The sequence below is a fragment of the Rhinolophus sinicus genome, linkage group LG14 (genome assembly GCF_036562045.2).
Source record: "Rhinolophus sinicus isolate RSC01 linkage group LG14, ASM3656204v1, whole genome shotgun sequence".
NCBI classification, from domain to species: domain Eukaryota; kingdom Metazoa; phylum Chordata; class Mammalia; order Chiroptera; family Rhinolophidae; genus Rhinolophus; species Rhinolophus sinicus.
In genome coordinates, this window is record NC_133763.1 from 11,741,710 (window position 1) to 11,764,244 (window position 22,535).

A 22,535-nucleotide genomic window follows, 5' to 3' on the forward strand; every position below is an offset into this window, starting at 1 on the left:
GTATAATGTTTATTAATCTAAAAAAATGAGAAAATATTATAAAAATAGAAGAAATAGAAAACCCCAGACAAGTCAAAATACAGAAAAAATTTTAAGCAAAGTTATTTGAATCAGGCAATATTTAATGTATCAAATAGTAAGCTTAATAGCTAGATATAAAGTAATTCAAACCCAGGACACTAACCATGCCAAAAGGCAGCAGGTATCCTGACCAGCCCCAGAATCCTTTGCCAGGGTTAGTGTTCTCTGATTACACACTTAGGCGCCCCCTGGTTACAAGAGTACATGTTTGGTATTGAGATTATAAAAATAACCATTCTTTAAATGATTACACATAGTAAATAAAATTAGAACTATGCATAAGGATTTGAATAATTGCAATCTCTTTAAGGACCACTTGCAACCTCTGCCTGTTTCACAGACCTGTAGGAGAGAAACAAACAAAACAAAACAAAAATGTGCTTAATGACATGTCTGTAGTGTAGCATTAAAAAAAAAAATGTATGAACTTTTATGATGGCATTGACCTTAGAGGACTACCTCCATTAACCATATTTTGCTACCAGTGTGTCCATTGCTGGTATCTGTGTATGATATTTTTTAATATAAAATTGGAAGGAGATATTCTAAAAATACCTCCAGCTGTTAAAATAACGTTAGGTTGGCTTCTCTCTAAATACGGCTGATGAGAAAAAACCGGCAAGATATGTACACAACTACTATTCTGGAAAGAATTATGCAAACTGAATTTAGAAAACCAGGGTGGATCGGGTTGCATGAGTCCTACTTCAGCATTGAAACTATGTCCACACTGCTTATTGGAAAAAAATTTCTTTACTTTTTTCCTAGAAGAATATGATTAGGATGGCAAGGGAAAATATCCATGCTCATTGAATACTTTATTTTATGTATTTTTTTCTGCTTTTTACTTTAGTTATATTTAATATTTCTGATCCACCCAGTAGACCACAAATACTCTGAAAGAAGAAAATCAATCTCCAAATTACAGGATTTGAGAGACTACTTTGTATGTGGTGTTTGCTTAATAAGCACTTGCTTGATGAAAGATAGGGAGAGGAGAAAAAGGGAGACTGGGAAAAAGAGAGTCCAGCTGTTGTTGTACAAACTTGTCCCTTACCTGTCAAGCTTTACTTACCCCAGACAAGAGCAGCTAACTCCTTTGTCTGACTAACAAATAACTCCTTTTAGATCTCACCTTACATATAACTTTCTATGGGCCCTTTGACGACTAGTCAAGGGAGAATTCTCCTGCCACATGCACTTATCCACCCGAAAGCTTATCTAAAAATAATCATCAGCATTTTATGTAAATAATTGTTCCATGTGTGACTTCTTTTATTAAGCTTGCATGATCGTGATGTGTGCTATCCTGTGGCATAGTCCTTGATTCATTGCAGGCCTTTATTAAAGGTGAATTACATGAATGATTTACTCATTTCGATCTCTTGGGTTAAAGGGCAGTGTGCCTGTATGTCATATAAAAAAACATCTGAAGGACTGAAGAGGAGAACCCCATGACCTTTGTTTTCCTACAGTGGTTGAGTTATTGCTTAAGGAGAGATACGATTGTTGCCTGTGATACAAAAAGAGAGAACCAGAAAAAGGCAGCTACAAGGATTCCGATTTTGGAGCAAAATAAGAGTCATTTTTTTTAAAAGTAGGTTTTAAACATTTCTTTAACTTAAGCAATACATGTTTTTGTTTTGTTTTGCTTTTGTTTGTACCTTTGGACCTTTTTTGTTTGTAATTTCGGGGTTGTTTTATTTGTTTGTACCTTTTGACCCCTTCACCCAAAATTTTGTACCTTTTCACTCCCTTCACCCATTTTGCCCACTCCTGCCTCTTGCAACTAACCGGTGCTTTGTTCTCTCTTTTTTTTTTAGATTCCACATATAAGTGAGATCACATGGTATTGCTCTTTCTCTGTCTGACCTACTTCACTTAGCCTAATGCCCTCAGTGTTTCATCTGTGTTTTCACAAATGGCAAGATTTCCTTCTTTGTTTTGGCTGAATAATATTCCATTGTGTGTGTGTGTGTGTGTGTGTGTGTGTGTGTGTGTGTGCAGGCATGTATGTCACACTTTCTTCATCCATTCACCCATTAGGTTGTTTTCATATCTTGGCTATCACTAATAATACTGCAGAGAACATGGCGGTACATAGGGTTTTTGAGACATTTTTGTTTGTAACCAATCAGACAGTATTCTGCCATTGTAAACACATGATTGTGTGTTTGTCTATGTTATATATAACAAAAACAAATTATGTTTAATATACTGTCTTGTGACTCTCTTTTTTACGTAACAATATTATAAAACGTGCAATGAGCATAATAATATTCTTATAACTGCACAGTGGTATGTTGCACAAAGTATTTCTTGAGGTGCCTTCCTAATATAGAATTATTGGGTCCATTAGCAATTAGAGCAAAACAACACTGAATGAGCTGACAACGGGGGTTGTCTACTTCCCATTTCTTGGGATGTTCATGTAGGGGCTGGATGCCCACTTAGTAGCGGTAGTGCAGAGAAGAGACCAGCATTAGATTGGAAGAGAAGCAGATGGTTCTAAAATTCTAATTTTGATATGCTGTGATTCTATGAGTGCTAAGAATGGGCTCAACTTCTGCTTCTCTGTGACCTACTTGGGAGAAGATGCCGTGTCCGTGTGAACTTGTTCTGAGATGCTGCATCTCTAGCAGATATTTATGGTGTCATAGAGTCCATGGTCTGCATGGTGGGAACATATGTTGTCATCTCACATTTATCTAAAAGTGATTTTCCCGCCAAGGAGAAGGGGTTCCAAATCCCCACCCCACCTCCTCAGTGACTATGGACTCAGTGAGGAGGGTGAGCTCCACAGAAGAGAATAACAAGAAGGAAACATTATGCAGAGTCCTTGGGGGAAAATATTTCTCTCCTTATAGGCCTGAAGACTATGTATTAAAAAAAAAATCTCTACTTTGAATAGCTGGAGGACAGTACCCATAATTACCTGACATAGAGACTAAGTGCCCTGAGCAAACGTACCAGAGTAGACGAGAGTAGGACAAGAAGAGCACGGAACACAGAGAAGAAGATCAGCAGAACCTGCACAATGAAAGAAAGAGAGATAATAGGCTGATCAGGAAAAAAAAGGGGGCTGTTATACATAATTTCCTATTGGTTTAACCAATTTCTAGTGAAGATGAAATTAGTATCTAAACGACATTGATAGCATGTGAGCTGCAATTACACATAAGTTAAATATATAATAGTGAGGATATACTCATTTCATAATTCTGGCATTTTCAATTCAAACTTTGTTGTTTTTAAATAAAATCTAGGGCAAAATGCCCCTTTAGATAAGGTTGTCAACACATATGTGGGTTGCAGAAAGATCCCATGTAAATCACAGTCGTAATTCTTATGTTCAGCATGGGTTAGGCAAGAAAGTAATGTTCTTCAGACTGTTACTCTAATAAAGTTTACTCAGGATTGGGTACATACATGTCACAGTATTGGGATGCTATCACATTTGTCATTTAATAATATCATCATCATAAAGTTATTATGAAATCTATAAGAAGGAGCAACTTCTCCCGGTAAGGGCTATCAGGGAAGCAGTGTCTTCTAGAATAACCCATTTCAAATAAGGCAGAAAAGGCATGGAGAGTGTTCTCTGAATAGCATTGAAGGTCAATCAGTTTGCAAATCAAATTGAGTTCCACAGGGCACAGTGGAAAGATCTGGGAAACACATCAACAGTGGCTAAGAATACAAATACACGAGAAGATTTTATTTTGATAGGTGCCATGGGACAAGGCAGGGTGGCCAAGGATAACAGGAATAAAAGACAGAAGTAAGTGATCTCAAGTTTCTGAACTGAACTTTGGCATAATGTTGTTCTTACATGGCAGCTGACTTAGGCATCCAGCCTTACACGGCTTCCCTCTGTGAAGCAGGATTAAATATATGGGGCATAGTCCATTATTTCCCAAACTTGTGGGAATATAAGAAATGAAGGCGCTTTTGAGGGGGAAGGAACAAGCAAGTGAGGGAGTATCCGTAAAGTCTAGAAACAAAGATAATTTGTTTACAGATTAGAAGAACCCTCTTCTTCTCGAATGCTACAGGTACAGGTTTATTCCATGAAACACAGCAACACATATCACTGGAGGCAATGTGTCACACATGCATGGACTGATACAAACGCTGCATTAAAACACCATGTTCATGCAACTCTGACTGAACTATTGTTACCACAGAGGGACAATGCCATGAAGATATGAAATGTCATTGAACGTATCATGTTTGCTTGTGTGTACCAATAAACCATTTATTACATATATTTGTCCATGTTTCTAATCATACCCTCCCTGGATCATCACAAGATGGATGCTCAGGCTTGGCCACTTCTTGAGTGGTCTTTGAAAGTCACTTTACCTATTTGAATTAAATTCATTCATTCATTCATTCATTCAACATCATTAAGTAAATCAATAGCAAATGTATAAATATTTATTAAATGTGTGTTGAAGACTTACGATGTAAAGTAGGAATATTAAGACTAAATTTTCCCTAATAGGTTAATTTTTCGAATTAAATACATGGAAGCAAATTATAAATTATAAATTATAAATTGCAATTTATAAGTTATAAAGCCTTATATAGCTAGTGGAAATTTCCTGAATATTATTTTAATGTCAACTAAGAGGTAATCCTTTGTGTCCTAATATGAAGGAAAAAGTTTATGTTTAAGAATATAAAGAAACGCTATGTTTTTGGTCTGAAGAATGCTTAATTATACTAAAGTTGATATAGCGTTTGGGGATATTTAGTCAACATTTCAAAACAAGTCATGTTGAAGAAATTTGGCAGCAGGCTTTGAACAGTTGTTCTATTTTAAATAGCTTACTATGGGATTGAAAACATGCTTAATGTAATTACTAAATGTTATTTATTTTATTCTGTCAAAATTTTAATTTTTTATGTTTATCATATATGCCTCCCTTAATTTTCTGGATGACTTTGCCTGTAGATGATAATTTGGAGCACAGTGTAAATATAACTAAATCAAATTGAAGTTTATATTAAAAGCAGATTTCCTACCCAAATATATTACTGCATGTTTCTTTATCTGTCACTTTTCCTTATTTTCATGTTTTATAGTGTTTTCTTTATGATACAAACTTTTTCAGTGCTCAGTGAAATAATTCCTCTCTTGATACTATCTAAATGCACATTCCTTCCTCTTCCCTCCTTATTTTAGCTTCTACAAATGGAATGACATTTCAGGAAAGAACATCTGACTATGGTTTAAGTTAGAATGTAAATTGCACTTATTAATTGTGTATCCTTGGGAAAAGATATTTAATAAATCTGAGATGGTAAAATCAGTGTAATATCACCCACACATTAAGTTGTCATGGAGATAAAAGGAGACACTACAAGAAATTAATAACTGTCACTCCTCTTCTATTTCCTCCTCTTTCTCAGATACATGTGTTTCTATAGAACCTTAAATGTCAATTCCTCATAATCGGCTTTAAGGAAAAATGGAATGTTATAATTCTAAATATATCCCCCGTCCCCCACTGACTTTGTAGCTCTCTTAGATATTAGGCTAGGTGACAATTTTTCCAGCTTATCATTAAATTAATATCTATTAGAATATATGCTAAATCTCCAGTGAGTGAGATTTAGTATGCCACCTTTTTGAAGTTCTGTGCTGAGAACACTGATTTCTTTCGCCTGGTTTGAGAAAAGTAAGAGCTTAAGTCTGAAGTAGGAGGAAAAAGGAGAAGGAAATTATAAGGTGGGTTGGGATTAAAGATGGTGATGGCTGCAGGTGCCCCAATTGGCAGACACGAGGTGAACTTATTCAGCCTGGAAGAATACCCAAGAGCATTGCCTAAGATGATGATACCACCCCCGAGCCCACCCAAGGGAGAGGTCACTCTCTTTGACCCAAATAAGGACTATATAATCCTTCTTTCCTCTGCAGAGCGAAGGCATATGAGAGGCAGCAAGCTGAATGCAACAGTCATAGAATAGTTAAGAAATAAAGAAAAGTGAGCTGTGGCTTCACAAATGAAAAGATACATCATTCCTGGTTATTAAATAAAAGGCAGAAAGTATTTGCCAGAGAACCTTGGAGGTGAGCTTTCTCCTCCACGTCCATGTAGCTGGGCATCTCTGACAGTTAAAGTCTGAGAAGTGAGCAGCTGTAGATACACCCGAGGGTGATCCCTTTCTGTGCCATTGACTGGCCTGAGGACCACAGGGAAGAAATAGGAACTTAGATGACTCTCAGTTTTCCCCACTCCATCCTAGCTTCTAGGAAAAAACATGAGCCTCACATTGACATAATTCAATGGCACATCTATGCTTACAATAAAAAAGTGAGTCCATTCGTGAACTGCAGTGAGAACCTAACAAGTGTCTGGGAACAAATTCCACGCAAGGGTAAAAGCACAATGTCATGAATAATAACATCAGCAAAGGTAAATAGAAGTCTAATAAGAAGTGAGAGACGGATGTCCTTGTGGGCTAGAAAATAAACTAAATATTTTCATTAACATTTTTGCATAAATAGAAACCATTTTATATGTTATATGCTAAGCCTAAAATTAAGCATTTAGAATGCACTATTATTTACCAAACACATACTATGTGTCTGACACTGTTTGGCACAAATTAAAGCAAAGAAAAAGTAAATCTTGTCTTACTCTATGAAAACAAAATGGAATCATCTGAAAATGTGCTGATTCTGCCAAAATTTGTTGAACTACATTGAAGTGAGAAATTAATAATCCAATAATAGGTGGGGAAGTTATTCAGATAAAGCATCCCACTAAAAACATGTACAATAGTTGGATAAAATATTTTTAAAAGCCTGTGTGAAAGCATCAGAGAACTTTCAAACCAATAAAGTATTAAATGGCCAATATTCAGGAGAATAAGGAAATAAACAAAAATGAGCATGGAATTTTGGGACTTGCTTCCTCTAAAGGTACCTACCAGTTACAGAAGGAAATCCTGAGAGGCTGAGAACCTGAAGAAGGAATGCAAAAGTCTCTTAGGCTTATAGGACAATAACTGGAGCTCCAGTATTACTGAGGAAGGTGACCCAAATAAACTCCCTAGGTTTGAGGTTGCAACTCTGAAGGTCTACACTGCAGCAGAGGAGTAAGAACGAAATGCAAATATATCAGGTCTCTCAAGGAATAAAGCCCAACTTAAAATCTTTGCAATTTTTTGTTGAATTTCAAATAATCTAGGATTGCTAATACCTCAGAACTTCTTTCAAAAGCAAAGTGAAATCTTCTCTGGAAGAAGTTAACTTCACCCTAGGCCTTAAATTATCTTTGCAATTTTTCTATACAATTTCAACACCTAACCAAAAATAAGCAGACATACACGGTGAAAAGACCATGTGATCAAAAACCAAGAGAAAAAAAACAGAGAATAGAAACAGACACACACAGAGTTCGATGATGAACACCAAACAATAATAATAATAACTTAGGAAGGATATGGAAGATTTGAAAAACATAAGCAAACAACTCTACCTAATGAACACATAAAGAAAACTCCACCCAAACCATAAAACATACATTACGCATTTTGGTTTTTTTTAAAGCACTGGGTGCTTCTAAATATTTGTTCAAAACTGGCTATTTGCTGGGTCATTAAGTAAGTCTCAACACATTTCAAATGATTTAAACCATCGACACAGAGCTTATTTCTTGACCCAAATGAATACAGGATGAACACAAGATGAAAATAAAGCTGGACTTAGCGAAAACATTTAAACCTTAATATTAAACTTATATATCAGAAAAGAATAAAAGCTAAACATTAGTGAGGCTAGTATCCATCTTGTCATATATTCTCCCTCCCTCCCTCCTTCTTTTCTTGTTTTGGTCCCTTCCTTCCTTTCTTTCTTCCTTTCTTCTTTCCAGCAAATCATATTTAATGGTGCACTACTGAAAGCTTTCCTTTTTAGAACAGGAATGAGACCAAAATTCCCAACATAACCAAGATATTCTAAACCTTCGTGTTAAAATGCATTAGTATGTTGTTAAATATACAGAAAAGCAAGGAAATGATTACCTATAAGATAATGGCTATCTTTTTGCAGATAGTGATGAGTGAGTAAACAAGAGAGAAGTTTCTAGGGCTGGCGATTTCTTAAATTGCATGGTGGTTAATGGGTGTTTACTTTGCTCTTTTTAAAACTTAATTATACATTTATTTATGTAATTTTCTGCCATGTATTATATTTCACAATTTAAAAATAGCATTGCAAATGTGTTGTTGTTTTTTTTTTTTTTGAATAGTTTAAAATAGTGTTTTTGTGTTGCTTACGAAAATGTCTGAAAAACATTTCTATATACAGAATTTTGTTTTGGTATTTCATGACAGGTTTATTCCATTAACTGACAATTGTTTTCTTGAAAACCATAAATAACATCTTCAGTGTATCTGCAGCGATACGGAATCTAGTTTCAGAAATAATTGTAATCCAACATATTTAATTCCACTAAAAATCAATCAAATTCCCTCAGTTTTGTTAAAGCATTTCTCATTTAAAACCCTATGTATTGAAATTTCACAATTAAGAATCAAATTTTCTATCTTCAAAATTTTGCAATTGTTTCATGCATGCTCATGTTTTTCCCTTAACTAAAATAAACCCATCTTGTTCTGTACTTTTCATAGTATCTTGGCCAGAGATTTAATATATAAGTACTAAATATTAATGCTTTTATGAATCAAATCAGATGCAAACATTTTAGAAATATCATTTAAGAAATATAATACTCTTTTTGTCAATCAATATGTTAAAGCTAAAATTACTCCTTCATTAATTGCATATAGATTTAAGAAAAAAACTGGGTTGAAATTTGTCTAATTAACTTTAAACATATGTATCATGAATATCTATAAAGGTGAATGCTCAAAGATCGCCCTCATAGTATTATTTAAAATAATTTTTAGAATTACATAACTGTAATTACATAACACCACTGCCTCAAGCATTGCTCAAATACCAATTTTTGGAGACTACATGGTAAGAACTGACATGATAAACAAAGGTGAAGGAGAACAAAGTCTTTTCCTCAAGGTGAAAATCCTGGCCATATCCTGGGTAGGCAGTAGAATCCCAAGCACTTTGGTTCTCAAGAGTCAAAACATAGACTGTGTCAACCCCTGGTAAGGGGAATGAAGAGAGGTCATGAGTAATGGATGAAGCAATGGGGGTAAATATCACTGGGCCCAAATAATAGCCCCTGATTCTACTCCTTCCTTGGTTACTAAGTGACTTTAAAAGCCTAACATCTCTTGAAGCATCAATTTCCTCTTCACCAAATGGAGATAATTGACATTGAGATGATTAGATTAGATTAGCTCTTCCTAAAATCCCAGAAGACTTATTCTTCCAGCAGTTAATAGGTATTTTACAAATTATAGGCATTTTGAAAAAAAGAGAAGTTAAGACATTCTTCAGAAATAACTCAATAAAAACAAAACAACAACAATAACAAAACCTGGGCTAAACAGTCAAGCAGATCTTGTTGCTATAGGACTACCCAGTGACTTTAGTATGTAAATATTTTAGAAAATACTATATAGAATTTTTTTCAAGTCTACAATGGACAATATTTCCCACAATTTAAGCCAGGATGCTGATTACATTTGGTCGGTTCATTTAAAATGATAGAATTGCTTTGCTCCTCTTGAAAAGTTGTTATATCAATCTGGTATGTCTTACCGTTGAGAGTTTGTCATATATGTATAATTATATGTAGAATTTCCCAAAACTTATTTTATCACAAAATTGTTTTTGACAGCGTTTCATGAAATTAGGATTCAAAGAAACCGATATTGTCTGGTTCTATAGCTCATTATGAAGATATCATACTTCTCTCAAAGAGAAAAACAAGGCTGATTAAATTAAGAAAAATAAGAGAGGAGAAGCACTTCTGGAAAGGGGGTCTCCAAAACTCTACTCCTCTATAAAAGCAATAAGAACACTAGCAAAAATCAACAAAATCAACCTTTTTTTTAGAACTCTGAAAATTAACCAAAAACTTGCAACAATCCATAGAACACTTATTAAAGGAAATAAGCTGAATATCAATAAGAACAGTGAGCTGTGTGAGGTTTTAACTTACTGAATATCAATACCTTCTCTCCAGCTCTGCAGTAGCCTTGAAAATCAGCTGCCTCACAATAACTGTAGCTACAGTATGAGAAAGCAGCATAGCATCTATAGAGGGGGCAGAACCTTGTCGGGTTCCCCCAAATGTCCCATATCTAGAGAATTGTCGCTTTTGACCTGTCACTGTTGTCTGGAAAATCCTAACTTGAATGTTTTTTCACCTGACCTGAATTAGAGCTCATGCAGTGATAAACCATGTCTCTGTGAATTTGTCAAAAACAATAAGGGGCAATAGTTTTACAAAGCATCTGTCTAAGGCAGTGATACCAGTTGGAACAAACAAGAAACTTACCAAAAACATTACAAAGAAAATCTGGACAAGATGTTTATAGGAGGCTTTCAAAAGCTCTGACATATTCCTGGGGATATAGAAGGCCACAGATGCAGTGCTATCAGGAAAAGATCTGATAAGGCTCTGTGATGCTTCTCTGGCTGACCTAAAGGCTCTGTGTAAGCAGAATTGGTAGCTGATGGAGTGTTCATGGCCTTGGCACTTTGTCCAATCATTAGCTGGCTACTAAGCTACTGAGCAAAGCCTTCAGTGGCTGCATACAATACATAATTCAGTCTTTACAGAATTAGTTCAGGAAAGTCACTAAACCAAAAGTAGCAACAGTAACAAAAACAAACAGCAACAATCAATCTAGGGATATGGGGAGGGTCCAAATTTCAGAGTTGCCACATTATATTATATTAAATTTCCAGTTTTAAACAAACAAAAATGTGATATGATTTATAAATCATGATATCATACATGCTAATATACACAAAAGCATGGCCCATAAACAGGAAAAAAAAAAAAAAGTCAATAGAAAGTCCCCGAGGAAGCTCAGAGGAGAGACTTACTAGACAAAGACTTTTAATCAAGTACAATAAATATAGTGAAAGAACTAAAGAAAATGTGTCAAATAAATTAAAAGTATGAGAATGACTCCTTCCAATTGTGACTTCCAACAAAAATACATAAAATATTAAGGGAAGCAGAATAGAAATTCTGGAATTAAAATGAAAAATTCACTAGAGGGTCTCAACAGCAGATTTGAGCTGGCATAAGAAAGAATCAAAGAACTTAAGATAGGTCATTTGAAATCCAATCTAAGGGTCAGAAAACAAATGAAGAAAACTTAACAGTTCCTCAGAGACCTTGTGGGATACCATCAAGTATACCAAAATAGGTATAACCAGAGTCCCAAAAGGGACAGAAAGAATATTTGAAGAAATATGGCTTAAAATTTCACACATTTAATGGAAACATTAATCTACATACCAAGAAGCTCAAGAAACTTTAACAAGATAAATTCAAAGACACCCAGATTTACATATCACTTTATCAAAAGACAAAGAGCAAGAAAAACTCTAGACAGCAGAACAAACAAACAAACAAACACCATCTACAAAGGTCCCTCAATATTAGGAGCTGACTTCTTCTCAGGAACTATAGAGGCACGAAGTCATTGGAAAAACATATCCCTTGAACGCAGGCTAGAATTAGTGACGTATTTCCAAAGAAATGTATAGAAAGATGGGTTAAAAGTAGCTTTACAGTGGAGAAACTAGAAAACACTATCCAAACTTATCTTACAGATGGGAAAAGCAGCCTAGGGAAACAAAGTCTAAAATCTAACAACAAATACAGAGTTAGATTCTGAAACCACAACCCTCTGATTCATTGACTTTTCATTCCAGTAACTGTCACTCTTTAGAATGAGCAAAGATCACCTGAGGAGTTTATTAGAAATGCAGAATTCAGAGACCCATGCACAATGATGCTGATCCAACAGGTCTAAACTAGAGTCCAAAAACATGAGTATCAAATCAGTACCTCAGTAGATTCAAATGTCTGTGATTTTCGTTATATAGTGACCTTGGACCATAACTTGAAAGATTAAAACAAACACACCCTGACATGATTTTTTTAAAACTTGTAATTTACACTTTTATATTAAAAGCAATAAGAAATACACACCACTACAAAGATCCTGAAATTATTTTGAAACTTTCTGCCATGATAATTTTTCTCAGGAGAAATAAAAAAATGCCATAAAATTATCTAGGTATAATTTACAGAATGCTGAGTAAAGAAACAGGTGTTAATGTTGGAATGATAAATCTTGTCCTTTTCCTCACTCATACATTTGTAATAAATGAGCCTCTAGAGACTAAATTAGATGGTGGGTTCACATAGATTTATCTTTTATTCCCTTTCACTGAGAAAATAAAGAGGTAGATGATGTATATATATTTTGCTGGTTGTTCCACAAACGACATGCATTGAACATAGGTATTAGTGGAGATGTCACTGCCTCAGTGACTCCATCTTACACTTGTCCCAGCCCCTGAATGTTGGATGGCACTCTTGAAAACTATGTGCATCTTTGTGCTATGAGCTTGGCTACAGTTCTAGTTAGCATTCCATTTCCAGATGGCTCCTATTACCACCTAATTGTTTTTAAACCCTGATTTTATTTCAAACAATTTACCATTGTCAAGGGTCACCATAAAGTACAATATTGCTGAAATCAAATAGTTTGGGTTCTAGGCCTATGGTTGGAGTGTTCAAGAATGGCCACTTTTGAGTGATTGATAGACCATATGGTGAAATCCATGGCGAAACTACAAATCCAGCATTAAAATTTTAATAAAACTATAAACAATTTTTACAATTATTCAGCCATAATTATTATTTATTTTATGTTAAATTCCCATCTCTCCTGATAAATTAGAAAGTACCAAAGAAATTTATTCATTTGTTTACTCATTCACTCATTTATTAATTCTTCTGACATTTATTGAGGTCTTATTATATACCTCAATAAGATAAAGAAAACAGATTCCTTCTCTCAAAGAATTTGCACCCTAGTGGAAGATGATTACAAATTCTTTTTAAAATATTGTGAAAGAACATTGTAGAAAGGCAATATTATTAGATAACAAGGGCTGAAGAAAGTTCTGGGGATTTTTATCTCGTTTGTATTATTAATCTGTTTTTTAGACTTAATATGGATTGGAGACGTATGGATTTGAGGAACAGGAAATTAGTCTGAATTTGGGCTTGGATTAATGACACTACTGTGACTGATTCTTTTCTTGCTTTTAAGTTCTAGTTCATTATAAGCAGAGCACACTCATAGAATTAACATGCAGTGCATCCTGTAAGTCTTGCTCACTTTGGGCACCTGTGTGTTTAAAACTAGTCCATATATTGTCTTTATACAACACACACACACACACACACACACACACACACACACACACAACATTTGTTTGATTTTGTTTTTAAATACAAAATTTATAAAGGCCTCAAAAGAATTTGGTGAAAATTATTAAATCCAAACTCTAGAATGAGAGCTCATGTATATTTAAATGCATGGAGAATGGGGGAAGAGGGAATAAAAGTGTGCTTGCATTTGTTTTCACAAAAACTCTGGGTTGCTACTAATTCTTTTAAATTTGAGGGATTCTCTTCTTTGTATCCCATGCTTCTCTTTTCTGATCATTTTATTTAGGATCCATTTCATCAAAGATCTTCCAAAATACGCTATTTTTGTACTTGTTTAAAGTACAATCTGCTCTCTGAGTCTCCATCAGTTGTTTTCTATAGAAGATGTTGTTTCCCTCAAATAGAATCTGTAAAATGTCACCGTATTACTCACTGTATTTCTGAATGTGCCGTTTGTGTGACACTGGGCTCTATGCCTCCACCTGTCACCTGAATATTCTCACTGCTACGTCCCTCTCCTGGCTGTACCCCCTCTGGCCATATAAGCCTGAAGTTATAGAAGTGGAGGTGAACATTTTTAAATACCTTTTACCCCGGAAGAGAAATTTCCTGGATTCCCCGGGGACAGACTCATAATGCTACCTGGGCAACATGTTAAGCATCTCTGGTGACTGCTACTCAGGGGAATTATTATTACTTTTTTAATAGTGATTAGTGTCACCTTTATTCTCAACTGCCATGGCAGGGTTTTGATTTTTTTTTAAAGATTTTTATTAAAATATAGCTAACATACAATATTATATTAGTTTCAGGTGTACCTCATAGCTATTCAACAGTATGGCATGATACATAGTTATTACTGAGGAGAATTACTAATTAATTACTTCACACCAATTATCACGAAGGCTACATTATCACTTACAATTTTAATTTTTCTCTGCTGGTTACCAGTGGTAAAAAAAAGTACATTTTGATAGTTATTATTTTAAAAATTGATGTTTTCTGTATGTAATCCAGACACTAACTTCTCATCTAGAGTGCCAAACCCCTATGTCTGACAATGTCAATTACCCCCTCCACCTCCCAGCAGGCACTGAGTCAGGCCAAATTACAATAATCTGTTCTTTGCTATGATTATAAGCCAGCAACTTAAATCAAGAGCTATGTATTCTTTTTCAAGTTCTATTATAACACTAATTTGTTTTGTGAACTTAGAACAGTTTCTATACACAGGCAACCCTTGAACAGCAAGGGTTTGTATTGCACGGGTCCACTTACACACAGAATTTTTTCAGTAAATACTGTAAGTGTATTTTCTCTTCCTACGACTTTCTTAATACCATTTTCTTTTCTCTAGCTTGCTTTATTGTAAGAACACAATAGATAATACAGACATCAGTAAAATATGTATTAATTAGCTGTTTATTTTATTGGTAAAGCTTCTGGCTGACAGTAGGCTTTTAGTAGTTATGGCTTTGGAGAGACAAAAATTAGATGCAAATTTTCAACTGCATGAGTGTTGGTGCCTCTAATCCTTGCATTTTTCAAGGGTCAATTATATATAAATTTATTCAACTACTAATGATAATTTCATATGTAATAATGAGCTGATCTTAACATACTTTGAACATTTTTAATAATCACAAGTTATCACTGATCTAACTCTACAGTATTTATAGAAGAGGATTCACATTCCAAATGGACATTTTATGCTGGTCTTCAGGAAGAATAATTCCTCTTTTAAGGTACCATACTTTTGTTCAGAAGGTATGAACAAAATACCTTTTTTCATTTATGAAGGCCTCAAAAGAATTTGGTGAAAATTATTAAATCCAAACTCTAGAATGAGAGCTCACGTATATTTAATGCATGGAGAATGGGGGAAGAGGGAATAAAAGTGTGCTTGCATTTGTTTTCACACAATTCAGCCTCTGCCTCACAATTCAGACATCACTGAATCAAGGTGTATATACTGCAAGTTCAGCTTATCTTTACATGTTCTCCGCAATCAACCTGAAATTTTTGCAGACACTGTTTGACATTATGAAAGGGATATACCTTCACTGGATTTCCTTTGGCTAAAAGCAATGTGTGCGTAAACAGCAGGGTCTACTCACGTTTTTCTTGTTCTGCTTCCACTCCTTCGCTTTCCGTGTCACTTGGCAAGATCCACGGTTGGTGAACCACCTGTAATTGCTTTAAAGATTCATCCTGCCAAAGAAAAAAATTCATTTTGGGTTAAACTCTAGAATAAACTAGTGAATTCTACTATGGGTAAACGTTTCAGTCTCCATGAGTTACATGTCCAACAAACCATAAAAATGTCCTCATAACAGAGAAGAGTTCTAAGTTTTAAATTCATTTTCATGTCAGTGACATGACACAAACTCTGAACTCTTTGAACTGTGTTTTTTTTTTTTTTGGCATTCTCCTTGGAATAAGATTTAACATCTTAATAAGAAGAAATAGCTAGATCCTGTTCCTTCCTGAATTAACATTTTTATGAAAATCTTATTCTTCGAAATATAATAATGAAAACATATCCAATAGAAAATTGCACAAATACCTCTGTGCCATCAAGCTTTCAAATTCCCTTTAATGAAAATAAAGATTAGTAGGATTTTGAGACTACTCTCAACTTCACCCTTCAGTACGACTTCACTACCTGCTTCCTCTCTCACATCCTTATTTTTATTAATATATTTCTCATTTACTTCCTTGCTGCTCTATGCCTTCTGTTTCTGACCTAAAGTAGACCCTCATCATCCTCCATCCTGACAGTAGTAACGTCCATCTATGAGGTTTTCTAGGACCAAGTTCTACACGCTCTCTATTTCTCCCCACCAGTTCTCTGCCAAAGTGAGTTTTCCAAAATATTTTAATGTTGTTCATTCTTCCTGAGTGGCCTCTTCGTTACTCCCAAGAGAAGATCTAAACTCAAGGCCCTTCAGGATCCATATTTGTCTTGCTTGATCTACCACCTCGACTGACACTGCCACTCCAGCTATAATGAACTGGTAGCTCCTTATTTTGTCATTCTGTCTGATCTTCCAAAATGTTTTCTCATGTTTCACTTCCCACCCAGAATGCACTATATTTATTTATCCTTCAGGTTCAGGTGTCATCTCTATTGCCTTCCCTGACTCTCCAAGACAAGGTTATTTCTTTATTCTCTTATGTGCTTATTGCACCAATAGAGCAATTGCTATATAGTAATCGTCTTTTCATATCTTCCTGCCTCAAAAATACTGTGAAAGTCCTTGAAGACATGGATAACGTTTTTTTTACCTATGCATTTCCAGCATCTACCTGCCCTCCCACCCCAATAGGTATTCACTCAGTACACATTTGTGAAGGAAAAAGTAAGGAAGAAAAGGAAGGAGAGGATGAAGGGTAGGAAGGAAGAAGAAAGGAAGGATGGATCCCCTTTAGAATAAAATATAAGTAATAATTTCAAAGTTATTGAGTCATGAGTCAGAAAAATATTTTCAAATGTATTTTGAAAATTAAAAACGTAAAATTGATATCACCTGTCAATTCACTCTTTTGTCCTCTCAAATTCATTCATCATCTTTCCCCTCTTTTAATGGTCTTTTCTTTCAATTTGAGATATGTTGCTTTTTTTTTTTAGACCAATATTAACAAGGTGAAAATAAAGGCTGACACTCAGATGGGCACTTATTGGGGTGATCATTAAAGTTATATAAACGTATAATCAGTGTGTTTTACACTTGAAACTACTATGATGTTGTACGTGAACTGTAACTGAAAAATAAATGGAAAAAAATAAAGGTTCACAACCCCTGATTTCTAAGAAACATGGTATTGCCAAACATTAAATGTTCACTATGTTAAAAAAAAAAGTTACTATATAAGAGAAGAATCTTATCTGCCATCTCTTGATTGTGATATTTACCTCTGGAGATGTTTAGGCCCAATCTAGAGTTTCAAAATGGCACAATTTGGGGAAGTGTTAGGGATTGAATAGGGGAAGCGCAGGGGATATTTTAGGAAGGCGAATCTATTCTGTATGGTATTTTAATGGTAAGTACAAGACATTAAGCATTTGTCAAAACCCAGACAACTTCATACCACAGAGTAAACCTTAATGCATGCAAAAAAATAAATAAATAAATAAATGAGATTGGGGGATCTCAGGGTGGAAGGTAAATACTAAAAAATAACCTAAATATATTACAAACATATGAGACAATCTCACTAAAGGGGGTGGGAGAATAAGACGCTGACCTGAGTAACTCTGAAAATGAGGGAAGTCAATAAGATCAAAAGCAAAAGGAACTGTATGTAAGTTGATAAACCTGTTTCCTATGGGCACACAGGTTAACAATTCTGCAAACACTGTATTTATTCTGGAATTGAAAAATAAAGTAAGTGAATGGCAGGTGGTGGAAGCCACATTTCTCAGTCTCGGAGGGAGAGTTTACAGATAGGCAAGGCTGGAATGATCCGTGGGATTTTATTCGAGTTGGAGACAACAGTATGAACTTATGTTAACTTACTACATATATAGATAGCTACACATAGAAATCTTTATAGACATTTATGTATACATGGGTTACTAATCACACATATATCTCCCTGCTCTGGCAGCTGAGAGGACTTAAATACAATGACACCCTAATAGCAATGAACACAGCTATCACCTTGGTCTTGATTTCTACTACCATTTTTATATGAAAGAATCAGTATTCTTGGAGAAATGACTGATTCTTAGACTGAGGCAGGAAATACACAAGATAAATCTAGAGCATCTAGTAGCGCCAGAAAGCAAGAAATGCTACACACACACACACACACACACACACACACACACTCACACACACAATGGGGGTTATTATATCAAAGGCATAAAAGAACCAACGGAAAAGTCTCTGTGGCCAAATCTAGAACAATTCGAGCAATAAAATACATAACATAGGACTGCGTTATTATCCAAAGTATTAAATAAGTATTAATGGGTCCATTCTGATAAAAATAAATGATTGAATAGGTAAATGAATAGATCAATATGCCATGCAGAAGGATTTCAAATAATTTATGTAGATACTCCATCCTTAAGGAAGTGGAGAATAATCTCCTACTCCTTAAGAGTAGCCTATACAGAGTAAGTTTCTTCCAAAGAGTACAACCTGGAAAGGGCAAATAGAAAGAGTAACTTTATAGCGGAGAACCTGACCAACACTACCTATAACCAGGTGATTAAGCTCAACATCAACTGCAATAATTCCTTTGATGTATCTCTGATAGGATGGGATGAAATGGAACTTTATCTCTATGGTTTTCCTCCTAAAAACACATTATCGCAGTCTAACCATAAGAAAAATATCACATAAACCTCAATTAAGGGATGATTAATAAAATATGACCAGTACTCTTCAAAACTGTTACGGTCATCAAACAAAGGAAGTCTGAGAAATGGTCACAACCAAGGAGAGCCTTAGGAGATATACTCATAATTACTAAATGTAATATGGTATCTTGGATGAGCTCTGAGAACAGTAAAAGGACATGAGGGAAAAACTGAGGAAACCTGAAAAAAGTAAGGATTTAGTTATTAATAACGCATCAATATTTGTTTATAGTGACACACGTACCATACTAATATAAGGTAATAATAATAGTTGAAAGTGGGAGAGAGGTATATAGGAATTCTCTGTATTATCTTTGTAATAGATTCTATAAACCTAAAACTGTATAAAGTTTTTTTAAAAAAGGCTTATTTTAAAAATTGAAATACCAAAACAAAATTTCTTAAGTGGTTTTCATTTTAAAAATAAAATCACAGCTCTTTTACCACCAGCAACTCTTCAAAATAGCCTGTTAATCAAATTAAAACTTAAATTCCTGTCCTATGAGATGGGCTTTGCCATGAAAAATCCTTGCCCCAGGGGTCAGAAGTCACAGCTTTTTATCCCGGTGAATCTAGGGCACGTCACTTCCCTACTTAGGACAGAATGGAGAGTGAAGGCACTGGTATAGATCATCTCTAGGACTTCACAAGTAGTAAATGTCATGCAGGGTCTCTAGTCCCACTCCCCGCACAGCAACGCAGGATATGGTGAGGCCAAAAAGGAACAACAACGGAGCCAGAGATAGGGGAGCCATACCACTATATTCTCGCTGGCGGCTGGGTTGGAGCCACACGATCCGCAACCTGCCGTCCGCTTCTCTGCCAACCGACCCCACTTGCTACCTGCAATCCGCGCTTGCTATCTTAGCCACGCCAGTTACATCAGGGCTAATGGCTAACCTGTAACAACTGCTGGCCAACTAGTCACAGCTGCTGGCCAACTACTACCTGAGCCAGCATCTTTCCACGTGAGGCTGAGAGCCTGGAAACTGCTCTCCAGGACTCCGTCCCCAGAGTAACTTTCTAGATCTAGAAATTTAGATCCTTTAGATAGTCAGTAGAATGTTAGCAGTACTAAATGAACTATTGGAGGGAAATTCAGCAAAAAAAATTGAAGCTATTCAATCTTGGGTTATATAATTTAGGTGTAAGTCAGTGTTTACTTTTAGGATTTAACTTTTTTTTTTTTCAAATTTATCAGTTATTAGATTTGGTCTTGCAGGACTGTACATGTGAAAAATCTTAGATGAAAAAATCCGTTAGAGTATAGAGGACAACAGAAGTAAGACTTAAAAATTTTTCGTGTAACGGAAGGACATCACATTCCTGCAGTTTTTCAAAAATAGAACTGCAGTCTCTGAAGTTTAAAGAACTATGAAAAATGATCTTTTCAATTTTGTAAGGTAAAAATCAAATGGCTAAAGCTCTTCATTTCAAACAGAAACATTTAAAGTGATCATGAAAAAAAATGTTTTTAATTAAAAAAAAAAATTCGGTTAATTATCTTTTAGGTCCAGATACTAAAACCTGTTTTTATAAGAGAAGAGACGACTAAAAGTCAATTACATCACTTTTCCCCACACTAGTTCAGAATATTAAGTAATACTACTGATTCCTTTTCGGTTTTAATGGCTTTACTTCTGAACAGATAAGCAGCCTTCAACTAACTATTCTTTGTTTATTGCAAATTACATAAAGTACACATGGAACGTTAGCTCAGTAAAACATGTAGTTTAGGAAGAACTTTAAAATGTTGAGTTGTTGGAGCCACAGGACTACGACAAATATTACTGTTAACAGGTTGTTTGAGTGTTTTGCTTTGGTTTTCCCTTGAATACAGCTGGTAATATAATGCACCTGTTTGCTCTATCAATGACAACAGATGTGTCTAAAGTTCAGCCCATCAGAATACCTATAATTCTTTTTGATGGGGTCAGGGAGCTAAAATCTTGAATATTTTTAAAAATAAGAGCTGACGTGTTCCTCTTCACCAACTTACTCAAAAATTTTTCTACAGGAATATTAAACTAAGCCAGAGCATAGTACAAACTCTTTCATATTCCCAAGAGCAAGTTCTTTGGATTGCTTGTAGAAGAAATGTCATTCATCCTTTTTCCAAAACACTTTCACCATAAGTATGCAAATGTCCAGGGACTAACAGTGGTGGGAAATAGTGACATGTGTCATATGGAAAACAGTTGCTAGCCCTGTATCAACATATCATTTTATCTGCTAACAGAATAAGTGCTTTATAAACTTCAGCAATATTGTTATTCCACATGGATGGCTTATTTTTGGATTCTCTAAATGCAATCAATCAGTGATTTATGTCATGTGTGGCCATGAAATTTCAGTACATTTAGAGGGGGGAAAAAATGCTCTTTTGCTGAAATTTTTACCAGTGCATACTTTAATTCTGAGGCAACTAAATAGTTCTTTCCCTTTGGTTAAGAATAAAAATAATGCACAAACCATCAGATTCCATCTTTCAAAAAGGATTAATCACTTTTAATTTTACTTCTATCACCGTAGAATCCCTTAAAATAAGGATCCCTGAAGCAAGTTGTATATAAAGCAAAAGAAAATTACATTCCACTCCAGATACATTGAATAGACTGCTTCTACTGACAAAGAATCAAGCCTCTACTTCCATTAAAATGAAATCCTCCATATATATAATTTACATACTTAAAATAATAAAATTTGGAAATAACTTTGTATTTATTAATGAAATGTCCTGTATTATGTGGCTGAAATCCACAATTTTTTAGTAAATTATACTTCTGTAGCTCATTTCTTACAAGAATTGTAAAAGAGCAATTAAAACATAAGAAGGAAAGTAGTAAGTTTGGGAATTTATAAGTTTGAACTACTGTGTTTCCCCCAAAATAAGACTGGGACTTATGTTAAGTTTTGCTCCAAAAGATGCATTAGGGCTTATGTTCAGGGGATGTCCTCCTGAAAAATCATGCTAGGGCTTCTTTTCCCATTATGTCTTATTTTCGGGAAAACACAGTAATAGGATTTAGGAAAAGAAAAGAGAAGGAACCATAAAGAAGTTAGAAAAAATATGGTAGGTTGTGAAAAACATTACAAGATAAATGTGAGCTGCTAAAATACATTTATCTGACAAACTTGCTACACTATACTATGCATTGGAATTGCATTCCATTTTATTTCCTAAGTCATTTCATTTGGTGGATTTTTCTCTCCAAGGAAATAGTAGGATAAAGTTGGAAAAGGCTTTGAAATGAACGAAGGATAACTAACATCCTTTAAAAGTGCACGAAAGCCATACTGTTAGGTATGGAGGCATGAGTTAGTAGTTCTTGCATACTTTCTTGGTAAATAAGAACTTTTAGATTCTATTAGTAGATGCACAATCACTAACATTTTAGTTTGAATGTAGTCAATGCAAATAAGTCATTTTTCTTGCTCACCCTTCCATTTATCTAATTTGATAGAGGCTCTGAGTCTTTCATTGACTTTGAGATATTTTACTATGTAATTTATAGAAATTATAGTAGTACGTTTAATTCTTGTGCATATAAATGCAAATTGTGTCCATTTGAATGTGATTAATTATTACCCTGTGGATATTGATCAGTTTTGCCAGATTTCACATCTGTTTATAACTTCATTTCAGCATTCCTTATTTGATGATATACGTGAGGGTCTGCATTCTCCTTTGAACTGGTTTCAACATCTTCTTC

The 22,535-nt window shown here is 34.9% G+C and overlaps 1 protein-coding gene across 1 annotated transcript in view; it reads right to left on the minus strand.

Annotated features, from left to right (window-relative positions):
* LG14H8orf34 (linkage group 14 C8orf34 homolog) overlaps positions 1 to 22,535 on the minus strand; it is a 307,880-nt gene that overhangs the window by 12,140 nt on the left and 273,205 nt on the right. The window contains 2 exon segments of the mRNA XM_074318665.1: positions 3,052 to 3,111; positions 15,569 to 15,662. Coding sequence (XP_074174766.1) covers positions 3,052 to 3,111; positions 15,569 to 15,662 — 154 coding nt within the window.